The sequence below is a fragment of the Lutzomyia longipalpis genome, chromosome 1 (assembly GCF_024334085.1).
Source record: "Lutzomyia longipalpis isolate SR_M1_2022 chromosome 1, ASM2433408v1".
In the NCBI taxonomy this organism is placed as follows: domain Eukaryota; kingdom Metazoa; phylum Arthropoda; class Insecta; order Diptera; family Psychodidae; genus Lutzomyia; species Lutzomyia longipalpis.
The window spans coordinates 17,722,539-17,745,785 of NC_074707.1; the positions used below are offsets into that span (position 1 = coordinate 17,722,539).

The 23,247-nt window shown below is 31.7% G+C and overlaps 2 protein-coding genes across 3 annotated transcripts in view; one reads left to right on the forward strand and one right to left on the reverse strand.

The window, feature by feature from the left end:
- LOC129794150 (FERM, ARHGEF and pleckstrin domain-containing protein 2) overlaps positions 1 to 23,247 on the reverse strand; it is a 48,252-nt gene that overhangs the window by 18,053 nt on the left and 6,952 nt on the right. For both annotated transcript variants that reach the window (XM_055834792.1, XM_055834799.1), the window contains exons 2-11: positions 21,620 to 22,179; positions 6,931 to 7,038; positions 5,386 to 5,608; positions 4,899 to 5,022; positions 4,426 to 4,669; positions 4,145 to 4,305; positions 3,157 to 3,231; positions 1,500 to 1,612; positions 1,018 to 1,133; positions 747 to 936 (exon numbers count right to left, since the gene is read on the reverse strand). In XM_055834792.1, the coding sequence (XP_055690767.1) occupies positions 747 to 936; positions 1,018 to 1,133; positions 1,500 to 1,612; positions 3,157 to 3,231; positions 4,145 to 4,305; positions 4,426 to 4,669; positions 4,899 to 5,022; positions 5,386 to 5,608; positions 6,931 to 7,038; positions 21,620 to 21,811 (1,546 nt within the window). In that variant the 5' untranslated portion in view covers positions 21,812 to 22,179. The remainder of the gene's footprint in view (positions 1 to 746; positions 937 to 1,017; positions 1,134 to 1,499; positions 1,613 to 3,156; positions 3,232 to 4,144; positions 4,306 to 4,425; positions 4,670 to 4,898; positions 5,023 to 5,385; positions 5,609 to 6,930; positions 7,039 to 21,619; positions 22,180 to 23,247) is intronic.
- On the forward strand, positions 7,414 to 13,956 carry LOC129794681 (uncharacterized). The gene is made up of 5 exons (XM_055835501.1): positions 7,414 to 7,432; positions 7,643 to 7,752; positions 13,100 to 13,190; positions 13,265 to 13,582; positions 13,666 to 13,956. Exons 3-5 carry the CDS (start codon positions 13,122 to 13,124, stop codon positions 13,849 to 13,851), a joined length of 573 nt encoding a protein of 190 aa, XP_055691476.1. The 5' UTR covers positions 7,414 to 7,432; positions 7,643 to 7,752; positions 13,100 to 13,121; the 3' UTR covers positions 13,852 to 13,956.

Genomic DNA, 23,247 nt, shown 5'->3' on the forward strand with positions numbered 1-23,247 from the left:
CTTTTCTTCATCCTCATTTGTCTCTCTTAGCCACGAAAAGAAAGAACAATTGCCCAAGAGCAAGAAAACTGGTGCACAATAAAAGAAAAATAAAATCATGGAGAGGAAAAAATAGGAACCCCTAATAAATTTCCTCCCACTTTAGCAGGATTCTGTCAACATAAAGAATTAACTGAAAACTATATTGTTTCGCCAAAAGGCAGTAAAATTCTCAACATAATAAATAAGAAAAAAAGAAAGAATTAAGTGTTCGTGAGTCTCAGAATTAATAAGTAATTCCATAAAATATAGTTGGGAGAGTTTCCATTTTAGAAAACCCTTGAAGTAGATTTTTTTTCGCTGCAACTGCAAGCCACATAATTAACAATTTCTTTCCCGCTTTTTTTTTACACCAGGCTGTGCTTTATTTATTTTAGCAGAAAATTTAAGACAATTTACTCTATATAAACTTTCATTCAGAACACAATGTTTCAGTAAAAAAGTAAACTGATTTTTCAGATTTTATATTTAAAAGATTTTATTGGCAAACATTTCTTTTTCTGCGATAAATAAAGCTTTTAAATGTGTGAAGCATTTATGTTGATGTTTCATAAGTTTTGGACGTATGCCCCAATAAACGTTATAGGGTTAAAAGAATAAATCATCTGAGACTCACAGAATAATAAAATTTCAAAGGCTTGCACAAAAGAAATTAAGAAATAAATGGGACAAGAAAATAAAAATTTTGGATTCTAGCAAAAACTTACCGGAACTGTGAGCGTCTTGATGTGCACGAGCCCGATCTGCTGCGTGTATATTGTTGTTGTAGTGGTGGTGCGGCGAAGTCCATGTGCCCCCCGGCGAGACAGAGCGACTCGAGTCCAGGTGGTCCTGAACTTGTGGAGATTCCTCCGCAAAAGTCTTCATCTGATAGGTCTCCACCTGGGCTGCTGTGACCTAGAATTGTTTACAAAAATATGGAAATTTTAAGGAATTTCCTTTTAATTAAATCTTTTTTTTTTTAAGAATTTGATTTACTTGAGATCGCATGTGGTCGATAGGACTGTCTGGTCGGCGACCCAAGGAATCCACTCCCTTCCTCATCTGAGAAGGCGTCGTCAAGACGCTGCTCTGATTGCGAAAATCCCATTCCGCTGTTGGCACAATGAATGCAAGAATGACAAGGAAAAAATACAAAAAAAGGATCAATGAATTATCCTGAAAAATCTTTGCGTGCTATTAATGATTTATGCTACTGCATGTTTTTCTCTTCTTATTTCATTCCTTTTTAACAATCTACTTCCAAAAAGAAAACATGATAACATCAAAGGTTCTCGAAAGAAACAAATCATAAACACGTATAAATTCTTTTTGGCAATGTACACGGATGTAATTAATAAATTAAAAAGAAAGAAAAAAAAGGAAAATTTTTAAAAATTTGGAAATTAACAAAAGAAAAGGATACATTTATGTGAAATAAAAAGGACACCAAATAAATGAAATAAATGCAAAATACCAACCAGTCTCTATGGGTAGCAAGGGATGAGCTGAAATGCTGGAATTCACATTGCAAGAAGTGTGCGATTGACTTCTATTACCAGAGTTGAGAGTACCCTGACGAAAGGACTGAGACCTGCGAGACAAGAAAAGACAAGAGGATGTCACCCCAAAAAAACTTGTGACAATTTGTTTTTTGCTCCATCATCTCTTTCCCTAACTTCCTCTTCAAATTCTTCCTTTCCCCTTTTCCTTTCTCCTTGAGAAAACCAATATATTTCTAACAACGAAAAAATCTAGAAACTATTGTGGTGTACTATTTCACTTCTTTTTAGTGCTCCTCTTTAAACAGGAAAGAAAAAACTATCTCTCAATACTCCATCATGCTAATTGAATCTCTACACATCTCTGGGTTTTCCAATTATTTTATTTTTCCATTAAAAAACTCAAATGAGATGCGAAAAGGTACAGAAAAAAAATAAAAATAAATAAATTGCAAATTTTTGCGCAACTATCCCGTTCGCTTTTCCACTTGATTAGAAGAGTTCAATGAATTTAGAGAATTAAATTGTTTTCAATATAGGTAAAATGTGATAAGAGAAATCTATTTATGTTAAAGAATGCTCAATTAAAATTTGCATGATAGTATTATAATAAAAAATTTAACAGAAAATCTAATTTACATTAAAATGAAACCATAAAGTGAAGTTTAACGACCCAAATAGCACTACGAACATTTTTTTTGTTTATTTTACTCTATATCTTGCTCTAACGTATACTTTTTTGCCCACAATTTAATAAATATTCATATTGCAAAATATCATTTTGTTCTCCCGTGGCAATATGAATATTTATGGAGTATAAAGAATAAACTTTTAGTTGACTAAATTAAAGATTAAAAAAAACTGCCAAAACGGTTGTTCGCTGAAACGGAGAGCGCAAAGCTCTCTATGAAAATTTACTAAATATTGCAATTTTTTATGTATAAAGGAAAGAAAAAACGTTCGTTCTCTTTAGCTCTGTATATACCTCTAGCAGGGAGTTATTATATACAAAATGTATGTTGGCATTCATTATGAAAATTAAACCCCTAAAATCCTCTTCTCTTTTCCACCAGCTCTTCTCAGTCAAAATAAAAAAGTTAAGGTGTGAAATAAAAAACAAATTGAGAAATAAACGAAACATTGTACAACATAAAATTACCCACGAGGAATGTAGAAAAATATAATTTAAACAAATTATTCAATAAATTAACAATAAAAGATTACATTATATATTGAGAAAATTCACAACTAATAGGTGATTAAAGTGAATGATGGGAACCAACTTTCTCGAAAAATTTTTACTCTTTAAATTGCATATCAAATTCTCCAACTTTTTACTGTATATTACAGTGATTGGTTTTCTATATAGCAACGTCTTACAGGTGATTGGCAAGGTCGTTAACTCTGGGTTCACGAGGTTAAAACAAAAATTCAAAAGAATCTAAACCAAAATGAAGAGAAAATCCAACCAAAATTCAACAATAAAGAGAAGCCTTTAAGGAAAAAAAATAATAATAAAAAGACTGTAAACTCATTAAATAAGCCAAACAAATGAACAAATATTAACTGTAAGATACATAAATGATAAAATCATAAAATCAACATTATGTTAAATGCAAAAGAATCTCTCATTTACCTTTGAAATGTTTGGCGCTTGACATAATTGTCTCGAACAAATTCAATAACTTGCTTCTGGGTTTTTCCACTGTATCTGTATTTATTTACAGGAAAAAAAGAAAGAGAAAACAATTAGAATTTAGTACATATTTGGCAATAAATATTAAAGGAGTTTATTCGCTTCTATATGAACTGAAATTCACATTTGAGAACAAATACGTGGTGTAATTGAATTGATTTCTTGTAGATTGTCATATAGCTAAAAACCGAATAAGGTTTTTCAGCTTCAATTTAATTCTACTTAGACTTGATTTTAGTACTTTTTAAGATTGAATAAAGTACATTTTAAGATTGAATTAAAAACATTTTATGTCTGAGTTTAGTACATATTCTTTAGGCTTGAATTTAGTACTTTTAAGCTTCAACTTAATACTTTTTAGATTAAAATTTAGTACTTCTTAGGCTTAAATAAAGAGCATAGTTTTGGACTTGAAATAATTTTTTTTCAGTTTAAATTTGGTAATTTTTAGGTTGTTTGATTTAAGTAGTTATTAAGCTTGAAAAAAGTACCTTTCAGCTAGAATTTAGTACTTTCTAGGTTTGATTTTAGTACTTTCTAGGTTTGAATTTAGTACTTTTAAAAAGGTGTTTATCTGCTGCATATTTTGATTTGTTTTTACAAATTATCCGAATAATTTTTATTCAGATAAACACCTCTTTGTTTGACGAAATATTAACGTAAATGTTTCACATTATTTAAAAGAAACAAAAAAACACAACAGTGACGTCATTGTTTGTATTTTTGGATAAATCTTTCTTCATTTTCCTAAATTGATTCCAGAGGAAAATGGCAAGACTCGTTGGCAATATCTTATTCTATTTTAATTCTCTACAAGAACATGTATATCACGATTCTTTCCACCAAAAAAAGGGAAAAAAATAATATAGAAACAAATAAATCCCTTTTTCTTAAAAAAAAAAAAAACAAACAAAAAATATCTCTTTACCGAAATGAACTGCCACGGGATAGAACTCTTGTTTTCCGTCTTGGCAAATTCTGCACCATTGAGCAACGAAAAAATCCATGATTCTCCACACATTTCTTCCAGAAGTTTTTACATTCGTTGCGCCCCTCAAAAAAGAACTCCACTGTATCTTTGTAGTAGCCCTAAAAATAGGAATTTATATTGTTAAACTGTTGTGAACTTTTCTGCAATGAAAACATGTGCAGCGTGCAATTTATGTCTGTGCAAAAGAGAATAAGAAAAGGAAAACTGTGCAAACTTACATAGCCCTCCGGATGCAATTTGACTAAGAAACGTTTCCGTTTGAAAGATATTTTCCTAATTTTTGCCCATGAAAATGTATTGATTCGCGTAATGCCTTGGAAGACGGCGATACCCATGTGTGCCACAGCTAAATTTAGTGGAACACCCTCAATGTCTTTTGCCTGATGCATCTTCATACCGTACAATTCACAACGTCTCGCCGTTTCCAGCAAATTGAGATCCGCCTCTGCCGGTGATTGTCCGCTAAAAATAAATTCAAATATATATACATTTGTGGCTGCGGTGAGGATGAAAAAAAATGGAAAGAAAAAAGGCATTCGAAATGGAAATAAAATGTGGGAAAACATTTCGATATATATTCGTATGTGAGGCATATTTTGCCAAATGTTTCCGCCATTCGACAAAAATATGTTATACACACGATTTTATGGATCATTTAATTCAATTTATTCTATTGCCATGTTATACTTACAAATGTTTCTTGTGATTCTCCATTATTTTCCTTTGCATCGACCCATCTTGATGTGGGACAAATCGATATGAGGATAGGTATGTGTGATCTGGATAATCCTCCACGACGTAATCACCACAGGAAGCTGCAGGACATAGCATAAGTAAGTTTAGGAAGAATATTTTTGCCTTATTTTTCTCCCTCCCCAATGAAAGTTTAAAAGCTCCAATAAATTTAAATTTCTCTACTTTTGAGGTATTTTACAAAATTTTTCTCATTTCTCACAACAAGTTTGAAAAATGGTTCTTCTTCTTTAGATAAAATTCCACCTCTAAAGCACTCTATAGGGAAGTAAACTTGCTCTTCCTCTTGTAGATTTTGATATACATAAAACAATTTAAGGAAATGTGTGAGAGTACATAAATATCCTTCACACCTGACCTGCATTTCTTCAATCAAGATTCGGATTCTACCCTATGTTGGTCTATAAAATACATAAACAACATACCTTGAACAATGTAGCTAGCCATCAGAGCTGCTGTATTATCATTACACTGCAGTATCCCAGTTGCTAAATCTCGTTTAACTTGCAAACAGAAGAGAAATCGTGTGTATTCCTCCTCCAGCTGTGCCGGATCGGGCGTGTAGAATTTCACACAGAATCTCAAAACTGGATCAATCAAGGATAATCCCACTTGACGATTCAATGACTTTTCCAAATCCAACCAGTACTGCAAAATAGCAATTTTATACGGGGGTGGAGATTAATACAAAATATCCCTTCTCACAGAGGACTCACATTGTATACCTATCACAAAAAAAAATGTTTTTAATGGTAGCTTTGCAGGAGAGAAAAAGATTGATATGGATTTCTTTTTTTTTCGTATTTTTTGGGTTGTATCTTAAAGATGATTTCCTTTCTTTTTTTATAATTTAACGAAGCAATGTTTTAACCCAGATATGTCCAAGAATTTTTTGATATTTTTGCAAAATCTGATTTTAAAATTGTCTGGAAAAGTCAATTTTTAACATAAGTTCTTTAAGTATTGCGTAAGAAGTTCTAAAACTCTTCCTTTCTTCCTTTTAGACGGTTAAAATCGAATAAAGAAAATTTTCTGAGCGTAAATGAAAAATATCAGATTTCAGATTTTTTTTTAATATTGTATTTTAGCGTATTAAAAAACAATTATAAAACGTCTAGTTTTGAAAAGAAAGTAGAAAAGTTCCTTAAAAATTTATCATTTTCAAAACTTTCGATATGATTAAAATCGAATAAGCGGAACGACTTCATTAATAGTTCATAAACTAACTGACATATTTTGCATAACTTTGTTCGTACATAAATATGTTAAAAATCAGACCACTCCACTGATTATGACAAGTTTGACAGTTTAGAAACTTTAAGAATTTATAGAATATTTTCCAAATACAGAAGCACAAAACTGAAAAGATTACAGACAGAAAATGGAAAATTTTTTGAAAAAAAATTCTAAGGCTTTTTTTTTCCATAGAATTATTTTATAAATACCCCATAAAGATAAAATATGTGGAATGAATGTGGCTCTATATAAAAATAAAGTCAATTAGTGAGAATTAATTAAATATTGAAGATAAACTCTCATTTAAACTAACCCTTCGTACGGTCGCTATCAGATCATTTACCCGGTCAACTTTACTGATTAGATTGTAAATTGACCGTTGATTTTACTAAGCAAATATAAAGGAAGGTGTGGGGATGTTTGAGGTTGACCGGAAGTTAAAGATTACGTTACCAAAACAAGTCAATCAATACCTTTATTTTATAAACGCTTTTGGGAAATGGAGTGGAAAATAATTCCAAAAACTATATTCTCTTATCAAAATTATATTCTTTAGGTATTTTATTTTAAAATTCAACTTTATTCATTCCCAGGATATGAGGACTTAAATTTTATTAAACATTAAAGTATAATTATCAAGATAAAATACATAAAATATAATCCAAACATTTATCTAATTAACAACACTCCACATTATTTAATTCCTAAAAGTTTAATGGAGTTTATCTTCTCACCTTCGTGTGGGATCCAGCTTCCTGATACTCCAGTCCAAAATAATCTGCTTCCAGTAGATTAAGTTGTCTGCATACTTGCTCAAAAAGCACCTTTCCCAGAGCTTTGGCCTGAAAAGATAAGGTGTGAGAAAAAAAATCGTGAACACAGTGCTAACTGCTGACAAAAAAGAGTTCACTTTTAATCACATCTCATACTATTGCCACACATTTCTCGGTCAATCACACCATGTGTATGATTTAATTAAATTCTTTCCACCAGCATGTGTCGGTTGCAATAATGCAATTTAGCTTTGTGGAAAAAAGGGAAGCATTTTCCATATATAAAGGGTAGAGATGAGGCATCATCACCATCAGGTGCTACAGTTCTATTCAACCATTATGTGCTTGTTCTGTGTTGACTAAAGTTGTCTCTTGTCATAAAATTTATACCATCAATCTCCTATTCAATTCACATTTACACCGTTGCCAATCTATCAAATACGGAAAGTTGTTCGTATCAAAAGTTAGTTGTGACAAAGTATCATCCAACTGATGATTCTCTAACATACATAACATACATAATACATTGCATTTTGCACCTTGTCAACCACGCAGAAAAGTCTCATCTAATTCACACAATATACCTTTCCCACCTCCCAAAACACACCCTCTTGCGCTTTGGCTAAACAATTGCCGTATTGTAGTTTAGAATTTCCTCTTTTATCACATACAGAATTCATTGAACTCGGTCGTTTTGTGTAAACATCACTGTTCTATACCTGTGGCTATTTCCTGTCTATACCGGGATATTTGAACGTGAGCTGACATTTTTTGGGACGGTCGGTAAGTATCGAATTTTCCATTTGACAAGACAATCACTTCCAATAAATTTGGGTCAAATGCTACGAACCCTTTTTAGCTGTGTTTCTTTCAGACACAGCTTTTGTGTACCGAGCAAAATCGAAAGTCGTCAGATCGGGCTCAAACTTGGGATGAGCACGAATTAGGGTCCCCACATTCCAAAAAACGTATGCGCCAAAAAAATTTTTTGAATAACCTCAAAATTTTGTTTTCACTATATCTCAGCCGCTATTATAGCTAGAGGGCTGAAATTTTGATATGTTGTAGGGGCCATCAAGAGCTTTCCAACGATACCTCATTTTCGAAAATCGGTCAAGCCGTTTAGTCAATATGGCCGCCACAATTTTTCATCGAAAATCGACCATAACTCGAAAACGGCTTGACCGATTTTGATCAACTCGAGGTCAAATGAAAGATCTCAACAAACCCTACAACTCTCTAGAACATCAGAAGTTTCAAAAGTGACCGCTAGGGGGCCAAAAATCGAAAACAAAATTTTCGATTAGTTTTCGATGAATATCTCGAAAACGGCGACATAAATTTTTTTCATTTTTTGATATGTTGTAGCTGACCATATTATCTAGCTTCATGCCGAAAATGAAGAAAATCTATGGATCCGTTCTCGAGATATAGCCTTCCAAAGTTGGCATGTCATATTTCGGGTTCTACAAGTCCGATCTTGATCAACTCATGCGCAAATGAGAGGTTTCGTGAAACCCTACAAATGTCTAGAACATTGCAACTTCGAGAAATCACCGCAAGAGGCGCTAAAATCGAAAACAAAGTTTTCGAAAATTTCGAACTCGAATTTTTCGAAAATGGCGACATAAATTTTTTTTCATTTTTCGATATGTTATAGCTGACTTCAAGACCTTTCAAACAAAAAAAAATTTATGAAAATCTATGGATCCGTTCTCGAGATATGGCTTTCCAAACATTTCTTAGAGTATGACTTTTCAACTTTTCCCGACTTTGCGCGTATTTAAATTAATTCGCGTTTAGGTTTGCTCTCACAAAATTGGTACACTGAAAGAAACACAGCTCCCGTAAGCTTGGTCAGCTTACCAGTACATCTTCTGGGGTTAACCTTTATATTCTTCTCCAGAAAAAAAAGTCCCATCGTTTGGAAGTTATACGCGAGAAGAGCAATGAAAGAAAAAAAAACAGGCAGTCAAATAAACGCAATGGAATTCATAAAATGTTTATTGCAAGCATTGAGAATTCTATAAAATAAATGTCATGTGCAATTCAATATCTTCCCTTTCCCCCTGTCATCCACTTAAATACCACTCCGGTGCCTCTTTTAGAATCTCCCCAGCATCATTAAGGTGTACGGTTTTAATGGAATTTTTTTTCTTTAAATTGTGCATCATGTGTTATATATAATATGTTGTGCTATATATAAAAAATACTCCAATTAAAATCAAGTTTTTTTCTCTTTAACATGGAAAAAATAATCCCATTACATTGTTCTTAATTCTTAATTAGATTTCATGTTTTGTACAGGTACCCAAAAGTAGTCAATGAGGTGAAATTCTTTTGAACATGGAGTACATAGCTTTAAAATTTTTACTTAAATTCCATATATACCGTTTAAACATAAATACATATTTATTTAGATTTAATGATGTTTAATGCATGACGCTCTTAATCTTCTTGTTGTGCTTATTTAAACACGGATAAGCTTATCAGTTTCACTATATAGCATCACTTTAAAAGTGGAGAAACGAGTTGAGAAAAAGGAAAATATTGAACTTCTCATTTCATTTTTTTTCTCTCACTATTTTATTGAAATTTATGTACATATATGCTAAATTGCCAAAGAGAGACTCTCTGACTTTATACCCACAAAATTCAATATCACGTTGCAAATGTAGCAGAAAAATGCAGTGAATTTTCAATAAAAATGGCACTGCTTGAGCCTCCCTCCCTCCATACATTGTATGAAATGCTGTACTTCATATAAAATTTATACATTGTTGGAGAGAAGGTTGAGTGAGTAAAATATTCAAAATAGTTCCCGAAAAAATTTACATTGCAATCTTTGCACTCAATTCTCAGTTCACGAAGATGGATCGTATTTTAAGCACTAAATTTATCACGACAGTGCGGTAAAAAGAAAACAATTTAAATCCAATTTAAAACTTTGTAGGTGAGCATGGGCTAAATCTGACCTTTTTGAGTTTTTTTAAAAGAAAAATTCAATTTCATTTCCTATTGAAAAAAATAATGTTTTTCTATTGCTCGTTCTATTAGGAATCATTCGAATAACATGTATATGCAAGATATTCAAATTAACATTGCACTGAAGCTCTTCCTTCGACAAGAACTTGATTGAATCATTAACAAATAATCAAAAAAAAATGAAGCATGAAAGAATAAGAAGAATCTTTGTATAAAAGAGGAGCTTTCTGATTGGTCAGTGTTAACTCCTTTGAGTTTCTTAACCAATAAGAGAAGACTTTTTATTCTTCTTCTTATTAATTGAAAAGTCAAAAACATTTTTTGTGGCGATTTTATTGGATGATGAATTAAGCTCCACTCTTATTTGATCCAAACTAGTGTAGGTTTATTGCAGTTTCTTTGAATATAAAAAAAAATCATTTTTGACAAAAGGATGCGAAAGCGTCTGATGCATGTGGGATGATTCTTTAATAAAAATAATAATAATAATAATTTTTGACAAAAACAAAATTAAAATCAAATGCAAAAGTCCATATTTGAACCATTCTCCCCTATATATAAAGAAAATATTGTGTGTGTGATACGATACCAAAACAGTTGCGTTCTTTCTCTTTGATCTCCCTTCGCTCAGACGATTCATGGAGAACGAAAAGAAAATTGAAAAAGAAATAAGAAGTCACAACATTTCTTTTTCTTTTAAAAAAAAACTTAGGTTGGCTTTTTCTGCCTTAGGGGGAGGGTAAATTGTAAAATTATTTCATTGAATTTCATTCACTTTTCTTATATTGTATTTCTCACACTCCATAAATCCCACATCACTAAATGAAAATGTTTAACAACCCAACAAATGTTTACACATTTTATACTCTTTTTTATCAGATCCTCCACATCACAAGTAAATGATCGTAAATTAAAAAACGATTTATTATATATTTCCGAGGGGTCTTTGCTTCTGCTGTTCAATGGCATTAACGACGTTGATGATTGCTCAGAGATATGTTATAATTTTTTTCTGCACCTAATAAAATCTGAATAATAATTTTTTTCTTTTAGTCTGCAACATATCAAGAGCAGAAATGTATTTTACTTTAAGAGTTTTTTTTATATTATTAAAATTAAAATTCTCTTCTGATTTTTTTTTGAAAGTTCTGCAAAGACAAAATGAATCTACTTTAATGAAGTTTCTAAAAATCCTTGCAGAAAACTTAAAGTATGCAGACTGAATATATTTAGTATAAACTCTCTGCTCATGGCATATAATGCTGAAAAAGGAGAACACAGAAGGAATAAATTTGATATCCTTTCTTCCTTTAACTGTCAGCAACTGCATTTTTTATACCATTAAGTTGCTTTCCAGTGAGGAATTGCACCAGGATTCACAATGATTCATATTTCATCACATGCCTCTTCGCAAGTTCTCTCAATGGTGCAAAATATAAAATAGGTTGAGCACAAGTCATTTATTTGTCAAAATTTTATTGTAACACAATTCAAGTGAAATTTTAAACTCCATTACACTTTCTCGAAGCTTTTCAAATCAATATTTTTGCCTTTCTGTCTCACAATTAAATAAGTTTCACATAGATATTCAATTTCAAATGAAGCTTCCCGCCTCAATTAGACAAACAATAAATTCCTTCCCTACAATATACCTTTAGAGATTTTCTTTAAATGTGTCTGTATGCACAAATTGTTCTCAAATCATGCGGACAATTGGCTTGAGAACAATTGGTATGCAACAATTGCATCAGTTAGTATGAAATTTAATGCAGAAGCTCAGGGAAACTTTGTTTAGTCAAAATTTGCAAAATTCTAACCACCTATATTGCAAATTGTCTCTGAATCTCTTTCATTCTGTATCCGTTGTTGATATTATTGTATACAGGGGGGATTATCCACAGAAGCATGACCAGGCCATTTCATTTTCCACATATACCTACATATACATTTTCCAAAGTAAAGAGAACAAACCATATAGCGTTCCATTCAATAAAGAAAACTTCTCCGGTGTATGGCATCATTTTGTGATAATCATTGCCAATGTGAAACAATTAAACAGACACATGAATACAATGTTAAGATTGAATTTTAAGGAGGATTTCTTCCGTGACGATTAGCAATTGAGAACACTTTGTGCTCTAATGTACCTTCAGCTTCTTCCAACCCGCTCATTTTCTCGTCAACAGTCTCCATGTAGTAATAAATTTCAACTAAATTGACCTCCCGCATTTGCGTGCAATTTATATCAACTTGTGAGAGAAAATTGTGGTGTGCACACAAGATCAATTAAATGATTTTATTTTTTGATAACGATTTAAATAAAAATTATACTTAATAGCTCCATTCCCTAAATTGGTAGAAGAGATGGGAGATTTTATTGTATTGTACATACACCATTTAAATAAGGAAAGCTCCATAACCAATTTAAGTAAAAAATATTTCTCTCTCTATAAAATTTCATGTTTTTATGGTACAAAATATTGAAGATTTTCAATTTGCCATAGAAAATTTCTCAATAAAATGCATTTACTTCTCAATTCTCAATAGAATATAATGTTGAAGCAAAAAGGAGATGAACATTCCAATCCGTACGTGGATATTTTCTTGTCTAGTAGAAAATTAAGCACCAAACATGGAAACTTGGACCGTTAAAGATTTTTTTTCATCCAACATTTGTCTCTCTTTTTTTCTGCTTCCCAAGCAACATTGTCTTCTTTTCCAGCATCTTAGAAAATTCTACTTCACTACAAATTAATCTTCTTGACTCTCCGAGGCACAAACACAACATTTTATTGAGAAAATTCAACGTCACACCATTTTAAATTCAATTTGAGATCAACTAAATTAATTTAATTTATGGAAAGTTGTTGAAAAATTGGCTGATTGACTATTTTTAGAATGTTTTTTTTCTAATTGAGGAATTTAAATTAATTACCAGTGATACAGAAGGGAGATAGAGAGAAATATGTGCTTAGAATAAATTTAAGAAAATATATTGAGGAGAGTAATGGTGTGGAAGAGAAAAATAATATCAATTCTTCTACTCTCATTTCAATTGAGAAAATTTTATTCTTTGAAAGAGTCATCCAATAAATCTTGCTGGAAGAAAATATTTGTCTATTTTTTCTCTCTTCTTCACACACAGATAAAATATTCAGTGGAAAAGGATGAATATCAAACATATTACAATCACTATTGTCATTTTTGGCCTCAATATCAACTTCTCCGATGGAAAAGTAAGGAAAATTTAAAGAGAGCAAGTATCGAAAAACAAAGCTATAAAAATTGAATGTATATATCACTTTTTTAGCGCTCGCTCTATGACCTTAGAATGGATAGTGTCAACTGCAGTGATAGTGGACTTTATGGAAAAATCGATTGTGGTGTTGAGGAGATTAGTCCCACGGTGTCGACCATTCAGTTGAATTTTACGAGCACGAAGGATTTTTATCCTTTGGTACGAATTGCATTCTTCTACCGTTACACCACCTACCGCAGTTTCCTCTTGGATGTAACTGAGGATTTTTGTGACTTCCTTTGCGATTCTAAGCCAGCAAATGTGATTAATTACTTCTGGAAAACTCTCAGAGAATCTTCAAACTTTGCCCAAGGATGTCCCTTCCAAAAGGTTTCCTTCTTACGTCTTTCTTTAACATTTATTTTCTTTAATAAATTTTATGCTTCTTATTGTCTTTCTCAACCCATTCACAGGATAACACGTACTACATCAAGGACTATGCATTGGATATGTCAGAGTTCCCACCAATTCTCCCAACTGGAGATTATCGCGTTGATGTGGATCTAATCGATAGAACTGACAAAACGACTCGCATAGCTCTTATACAAATTTATGCTTTCATCAAGAGGAAATCCATTGCTGAACTTCTATGGAGTTAAAGAGTATATATACAGAAGGATATCCCCGGATCATCTCACATATACCTACTAATCTATCAAGTTTATAAGGCTCCCGCTTTCGTATTCAAATAAAAATGTTTTATATTTGCAAATGGGAAGTATTCAAATATTTGCATAGGACTTTGGCATAATTTTCACCGCAAAATCATAATGTTTATATTGTGGTTCATGAATCAAGTCCTTTTTGTTGGAAAAGTGTTAAACCTCCTTGTCAATGTGCTGAAGATTATGGTAAGAGCTTTAAGGAGAAGGGATGAAATTAAGTAAATAATTTGAGCAAAAAAAAGTCAACCTTCTTAAACGATTTTCTCCATTAAGATTGAATGATAAAAACATAAAATTGGAAAAAAATGGAAAATCAACCATTATATCGGCATTTAATAATAGTTTATTTTGTATTAATAAAAATACCCCGTGTTCGTCAAAATACTAGCTGATGAGTAGTCTAATCATTAAAAACAAATTCATTTCCAAAATGATTTTCAAGCTCGTAACATTTTATTCCTTGCTCATGGTGCCTTTTCTGCACCTTTCATCCCAAGCAGTAAGTTAAGCAAAAAAATAAAGTTCATTTTAAGTGATTTTTTTACTAAATTATCCTTTCTTACGCAGAGTCTCTACGACATGACGGTTAAGAGAGTTGAATGCAATGAATTAACAAAAAATTACGGATCATTCAACTGTGGGGTCCAATTGAAGAATCGTACAACAACCTACATTCAAGTAGGCTACACACCTGACTTTGATGTTTACCCCTTGATCAGAATTGTCCTCTACTACCGTTTTACCGTCTACAGAAAATTCCTCATTGACGTCACTGAGGATTTTTGTGCATTTATCTCCGGGAAAAAATCTGCTCCAGTAATTAATATACTCTGGCCAAGTCTCAGCAATGCCACAAACTTTGCAGATGGTTGTCCCCACAAGAAGGTGAGACAGATGTACAAAATAATTCAAAGAGAACAAACAAAAATGTGAATTTTCAATTAATTTCAGGGTGTGGAATATTACGTGAAGGACTACAAATTGGACGATTCTAAATTTCCGCCAGCAATGCCAACAGGCGACTATCGTATTGACATCACCATCATTAATGCAGTCGATAAAGTTCAGTTTGTTGTAGCACAGGTTTATGTTGTTATTACGAGGAAACCAGAAGCAGATATAATGTGGAATTGATATTCTTTTATGTTCCACAATAAAAAATATATATTTATGCAAAAATTAATAAAGATACACTGGTAACACGTACAGCAGCCAAATAATGGAAAGAAAAATGTAACAATGAAGTCCTTAACTGAATTGCTGAGTTAGAAAGGAAAATAAATTTTATTTCGGATTGTTTTTTTCTAATTCATTTTCAGTACGTTTTTCCATGAATAAATATTATTTTGTGCAAGAAAAATAAATAAATTATGCTTTTAATACATAACCTCTTTACTTTCTTGTAAGATTTTTTTATTCCAGAAGATTTAATGATAATTTCACACAAAAAATCAACATTATGAATGTTTTTAAGCTTTTTGAAATTAATATGTTACGATTTTTTTTACTCCTCAAGGTCAAAAAATCATTTTAAGCACAAGAGAAAAAAATCAGCTCCTCCTGGAAAATAAATGACCATTCAACAATAAAAGAAATATTAACAATTCTAGATCCTCGTTCAGATAAATTAAACCCATAAATTGCTTATTAGCATTCCTGATAAACAAAGAAAATATTTGCTTTTGATATTTTGGGAAAGTCTCAATATTAACTTTAAGAGGAAATTGGAAAAATACTTTATGCGGGTCATCACTGTAAATTATTCTTATAAGAATTCTCTAAAAAAATTTGCTATTATTTTCACGAAAATCTTTTATTTCTTTGAAGTTTATTCCAAATAAATTTTAACTTAATAAAATAAATACAATTTTATCAAACTAACAGACAACACTGAAGTGAAAATTTCAACACTTTACTCCCACAATCCCAAAACAAACTCTGCTAACCGAATTTGATTCCAAAATTTTATTTCCGGATTTATTTTAGTTTTTTTATAAAGCTGTAATTTTGTCATTAAAGTCAAAAATAAGAATTTAGTACAATAGTTGACCAATTTACTATTATTATGAACAGAAATCTCACAAATCAAAAACATTAAAGCAAACGAATGTTTTATCTGATCCTCTATAATTTTAAATAAAATTCTTTTCTATGGAATCTTATATAGAACTCTTGTATTTAGTCACAATGTCCATTTAAAAGATGACTTTCAAACGTGCTGCTTTTATCCTTTCAATAACTGTGGTTTTCATCTCCATTCATGCTGCGGTGAGTTTTTAAAAAAATGAACAGCTTTCTAAAATTAATTAAATTACTCAAAAAACTAATTTTCAAATTAATTTTCAGCCCAGCATGTATGATTTAATTGTGAAAAGGGTGAATTGTATTGAAATTGAAAAAAATTACGTTGATCTTGAATGTTCGGTGAATCTGAAAAATCGCACAACAAGCTTAATGCAGATTAATGCAACCTTTGACACTGATGTGATTGATCCAATAATTAAAGTTACATTCTTCTACCGTTTTACGGTGTATAGAAAATTTCTCATTGATGTCCAAGAAGATTTTTGTGCCTTTAGCAAGAAAGGAAAGGCAGCACCGGTTATTAATCTCATTTGGAAAACTCTTAATGCTTCCTCCAACTTCATTGAAGGATGTCCCTTTGAAAAGGTAAGAAAACTCATTGTTTTTTTTTTTAGTTTAATTTTATTAGTTTATTTCTATAAACAGGGAAAAACATGGTATGTAAAAGATTACATATTCGATGCTTCTCAATTTCCACCAGCACTACCAACTGGGGACTACCGCATTGATGTTGTTATCTACAACAGTTTGGACAAAAAGGATGTTCTAAATGCACAAATCTTCGCCGTGATCAAGAGAAAGCCAATGGCTGATATCAAGTGGAATTAGGAATTATTTTATGTTATATTAAAGCTTAATGCACCTTACTAAAATTATTATGAAAAATCATTAAAAGGTCACTTTAAATAATTAATTTTGTTTAACAAGAATTTCTTTTTACCTTTATGCACAGGAGAGCACTAATAATAAAAACATATTTGTTCTTTTTTTTACTGCAGAAACAAACACTTTTTTTTTAGCAAATTGAATAAAACTTTGATAATTTCACGCAAGAACTTCTCTGTAGAACGAGTCCCCTCATAGAGTTTTATCAGTGCAAAGAATTTTTTTAGTGTTAGAAATCTATTGTTGAGAATTCTCAAAGTTTACGTATTTGCAAACAAAGCAACATATATAGTTGGATAGTAATTTTCAAACTTAGAAAGTACAAGAAACTTTTCATGTTGGTATGATGAAAACAATTGTGTGTGGATCAATAGTAAGCAGACAGTGTTTTATGAGAAAATCCATTTGGTATAAGATTTCTTCTTCAATTAGGACAATTTAAGACAAGATGGGAAAGACAAACGCAATGTTTCGTGACACGGAGGGATTCTTTCTTCTGCAAAATCGAGGATTTCTTTCTTATCTTGTGTTAATAAAATTCTTATATACGTTGACTGATATAATCTTCAGGGGAACTTTTAGCAAAGAAAAAGTTTGCCACATGAAGAGGTATGTGGCTTAAATCCTAAAGCATCATCTTTTAATCAAATTGATTAGATAAATCATCCTCTTCACAATAAAAATTAAATTGCCAACAATATAAAACACTCGGCAACGATTGTATTGCAAGAAACGTATCTCTTCTCACAAATTGACTAATTGAAGTTAATACACTTCCTTTACAGACTCAATGCATCCATCTTCTTCCATTTCAACATCAGACACACACCATTCCTCCCACTATTATGGACTTCTCTCTCCGTATATGTAAACAAATTGAAATGCTCATCACATTTTCACGCTATCGTAACAACAAATAAATTTCACTTCTTTGTTTCTTGAGCTCAACATAAAATACTAGTTGGCAATCCTTATGTGTTCCAAATGGTAAATGGAAATAAATCTACTTTAAATTGGATCGTATATACAATACTCTCACAAGATCCATTTAGATATTCTTATCTAATTAATTACTCTTGTTGCTAACACTTCATCTTTCTATGACCACAAACACAAATATTAGCCAAGCTGAGAGTAAAAGTTAGTTTACCTTTGTATTACAAAATCAAAGTATTCCTCAAACTCTATGCAAATTCAAACACATGACACGTTGTATTGTAATTGATCAATTTTAAAAATTACAATTTTTCTCCTTTAAATTCCTTTATTTTCGTTTTCAATTTAAAGGACTTTTCTTAAATAAATTCTCGTATAAATTATTCATAGGATTGAAGAGGTTGAAGAGCTTTAAGTAAATATGTGAACATCATCACACTCAAGATGTAACCTTCGTATATCCGAAAAGTTGCAATAAACTTCCAAACTAACCCGTAGTAAAGTCCTTTTAGCCATTTACTTTTATGTGTGACGACTAAAGGACAACACGAAAGTGCTTGGACGAAATGAAATTATCACGAAGTGAAATACTTCGAAAACAAACAGATAGAGTGTAGGAAAACCAATTACATCGCTCGTCGTCGAAGACTCTTCATCACCCTTTTCTAAATCAATGAGCTTTGTTGTTCCCCCCAAAAAGCTTTGAGCCATGGAGTGATTTCAAAGTGATAATCACTTTAATAAATGAATTTGATGAAGAGGAACACTTGACAATTTCCACCAGTTTAATTTATAATTTTTTAGTACAACAAGAAGGGAATTAAAATGTCTCAATTCATTGTTTGTTACCACCCACAGTTTGTCTATTGATTTCATTTGTGCAACGTATAAAATTGTGAAATTGTCAAAACTTTTTTTATATAGTATTTCTATTTTTATACATTTCCATTCACGATTTGTGTGCTTTTGGGGGAGAATAATTGATGTGAACTCATAAAATGCCCCACCATAAAAGAGTGGAAATGAAATTTTTATCAGACAATTTTGGTGCCTCTTAATTGACACGATAAACGTGCAATGTTGTCGTATGATTAAATTTTTTCTTTACAAAATGCGAAAGAATTAAAGAAATTGCAAAAAATTAGGAAATTAAGATTTAGAATTAAAGTTTTCTTATTTTTTTATTTCAATAGACGAGAATGAGTTTGTTCACTTTTATCCAGGCTAGCCCCTAAGTCAAGAAATTAGTAAATTTTCTCTATAAAAATATTTTAATTAAAATCTCAATTAGATAAAAGATAATATAAATGAAAATTCACCATAATTGCACACTTTAAACAAAATCCCCAAAGGTGGATGTTGCACGAAAATTACAAATGTTAAATAATATACAAGGTAATGTAATTGAGCAAAAGTTCCTGGAGTGATTTAAAATTTTATTACTTAGCCAATCTTTCATAATTTATGTGAACATGAGATGGGTTGAAAGATCAACAAGACTATAGGAGTACAAAATGTTTAAATTCCGGTGAAATATTTAATATAGTGTTGCTGTCTGTGTGTTCAGTTTCTCTCTAGGTATATAGTTACAAGAGTTAGAGACAAGAAAGTGTCTCCTGAATATCCATTAAATATTTACTCAAACAATTCTTATACATATTCTTTCGTCAATACAAATCCAACAACAAAAAATAGAAAGAACTCTGTTAAAATGACCAGAAAGTGGGCAGAAATTGACATGGAAATAATATTGAATTTGTCTATTCTTCTCACCCTCCTTCACCTCCTCACTGTAGACGCCACTTCAATTATCTCATGTTTTTATTTCCTTTCTTGCGTCACGACGCTAATTGGAACAACCTCCAAACTCTCACAAACTTCATAAATTTTAATATAGACAACTTTAAAATTCATTTTCAATTCCACCAACCCCTCGCATTGATAAGAGAAGGGGTTGTGAATTGCAAGTCAATTGCATGAGAGCATACTATTTCCTGCGAGAAAAAGTACGAGTTACAGCAACAGTAGAAAAAAAAAGTTCTGAATTCCCTTTTTACACTTATATTCGCAATTTCAGTTATTTCAGCACTTTCCTCTAAAGTGAAGTGAGAATTCATTCTCAATATGAAAAACAAGTGGATACAATAAGAATGAATTGAAAATTTTCATTTACTTCCCATTCTTAAATTTCATTTTATGTGGCATCTCTTTCACGCCATCCTCAACCACTTCAACATATTGCATTCAAGTGATTTCTTTCACTAAAACTCCATGTGATTTTTTGATACAACACACACCACACCAAATGTATAATATGCATGAAAACAAGTTCGAAGCCTACACATCATTGTAAAGTGGGAGTAAAATCTTCTCGTCTTTTTTTTTCTATGACTTTACAACTTTTTTTTTTCACTAAAGTCTTACAAAATTATTTTCAAAGGTGAATTTGTATGTAGAATAATCATTATATTCATTGCATCGCTGTTGAATAAGTCTCTGTAGTGTACATAAAAAACCCACACAGCAATTTTGTATGAACGATAGTGTAGAGTTGAAATTACTTAAGATACATTCGTTCAATATTTTTCATGCTGTGCGCGATAATAAAGATAAAATCCAACTTACTGGAAATCATTTAAAACTTTTTGATGTGCTCACTGGAGAAGTTTTGCAATTCCATTATAGCTACTTTATGTCATGATATTTATATTAATTTATTTAACACAAGAGCTCTTACAGTGGCGTAGTCAGGGAAGGTATTTTATGTGAGTTAACATTAAAACATTCGAAAAAAACGTTAAATGTTAGAAAAAACTTGTCTTATTTGAAAACTTTCTAAAATCTTTTAAAATAAATGACAAACACTAAAAAAACGCTTGACGTTAGAAAATAAATGTCAAATCTTTAAAAAAAAAACGTCAAACGTTTAAAAAGTAGTGTCAAACTTTATAAAGTAAACATTGCAAAAAAATGTAATATCAAACTTTAAAGAAAAGTCATACGTTTGAAAAGAAACGTCATGAGGTGAAAACAAAACTTCACCTCATGAAGTTTTGAAATTAATGTCAATGTTCATGTCATTGTTTAAAATTAATGTCAAACACAAGAAAAAAGACGTCAAACTTAGAAATGTTAAACGTTAAGAAACGTCAAACGTTAGAATCACAAAAATTATCAAAAATTTCTCATTGTAAGGCATTGTAATCTAAAAATCTAAATAAACCTAGAAAACTAAGGAATTCGTCTTAATCTATTTTAAATGTCTTTTAAACTTAAATAAAAATGTTTAAAAAAAAACACCTCTTTTTGAATATCTCTCTTGTTACGCCCCTGCGAAAGCTAATATCTATGACACAACTAATAAATATCGAACAATAAAATGTAGTTTTTATTTTATAAAATAAAATCGTTTCGTATTTATTTGCAATTAAGTGCAAATGGGTTAAAAGCAGTGTGTATAGAATAAATAGATTTTTTTAACAAGGTAATAATTGTGTTTTAATTGCTCCTGATTGTTCTCACGCATAATAACTTAGGTGCTTTTGCTTCGGTGTTCTCAATTTCTTTAAATCATCTTTATGATATTTAACATTGTAACCCATTTCCTATTTTTCCAGCACCTGATGAAGGTGACAAACATCCTCAAAATAAGGGGATTCAACTGAATATTTTTTCAATTATTCTAAGAAGAATATCACGAAATCATCGATCAAGAATCATTGAAATTCTCTTTAGACTTTTCTCACACATTTCCATACTTTAGTATATTTTGAGGGAATTCCAAACAAACACTCACCTGAACTTGGAACATCGTGACAGAATCATCCAGCATTTGCACTCTAATTGCCAATTTCTTTCCACCACGATTGTGTGTGATAGTTGGTGGTGTTCCATCGACACCAGATGGAGTGCTGAGTGAGTGGGTCATCCTCCCTCCGGGGACTCCTGAACGTCCCGCTTTATTGGGTCCCATTGAATCCAGCGACATTTCACTTCACTTTTGATTTTTATTTATTTATTTACTTTTCTGTCTCTTCACGAGAATTTTTGTGAGAGAAAAATGGAACTTTCACGTCAATTTTGGCACATCAAAGTCCACCACACACAACACTCCTCGTCGTTCAGTGTGACGCTTTAATTGGGAGTGTAAATTCAATCAGGGCCACATTGCCTTGAGCACTTCTTCTTTTTTTCGTTTCTTGATTTTGTGACCTCTCTCACCACACTTGGTGTGTATTAGAAAGAATAAGAAATAAGGAGTAAAGCGACAATAAAAAAAAAATAATAATAAAAAAAAGTGAAGAAGCCGACAAAGTGCAATTGAAGTTGAGTCGTGGGTCAAAAGAACTGTGTCATCTGGAAGAAGAATCAGAGGAGAGAAATAAAAGTTGAACAAAAAATTATTTTATTATATTGTGATCAATTCAATCTAAATTCAATTGAATATACTTCTATTTTAACAAAGCTCACAGACAGCTCACACATAGCAAGAATTCATTCCTTATCGCCTAAGACCATCACATTCTTCAAATATAAACCTCTTCTATGTGAATAATTGCACAACGAACCAACATTTTCTTCATTTTTTTTTATCGTTATCAGTTAGACCACACAAATGTGTGAAAAGCAGCTAAGTAAGAAAAGGACAGAGGGGAAAAGAAATATCTTGAAGGTGATTCAAATAGGGCAGGCACATACATGAATGATTCCTACAGAAAAGTCCGCAAGAAGAAAAACCCTCGTGAGCCCTTTTTCCACTCCTCCAACTTTTCCCATCTACTTCCGTTCACCCGCACACGATGGAGGGACGCACCCAACCCCATAGAAGACACATTTTCCACGATTCCGTCATCACGCCTGCGATTATGAGGCAGGAAGAGAAAAAGAAATAGTAGAAAAAAAAACGAAGCACGAGAAACATTTTCTTTTCACTCCATTCCAAATCAAATACGACGACGACAAATGTGTTTATAAATTCAGTGACTTTTTTTTTTTGCTCCCCCACACACATTTTCTCCTTTTGATTTTTAGCGCGATTCCCCCAGACGCAACAGCGAAGAAGAGCTCAAAACGAAGACATCAAGCTTTTGGAGTAAATTTAAATTAAATCAGAATCTTGGGTGATACTGAATGTGGCAACGCAGAATTATTTGATAAAGTCCATGTTTAATAAATAAAAATCCGCCTTAAAAATGCGCGGCTTTGTGCCACAACTCTTTGAAACATTTGCGGTATAAAATTCAGCGACAAAACCTCCATTAAAAGCATCCTCTTCTTGAATATTAATAAAGTTCGATTAATCAAATCAAGAACGATTGAGTTTTGTGAATTTTCAACGAGACCATATGGTTGGATTTGTCTCTCTCTCTCTGACTGTGCAAAATACTAATTGAAAGCAATTTTAGTCCAACGCATATCTCAATA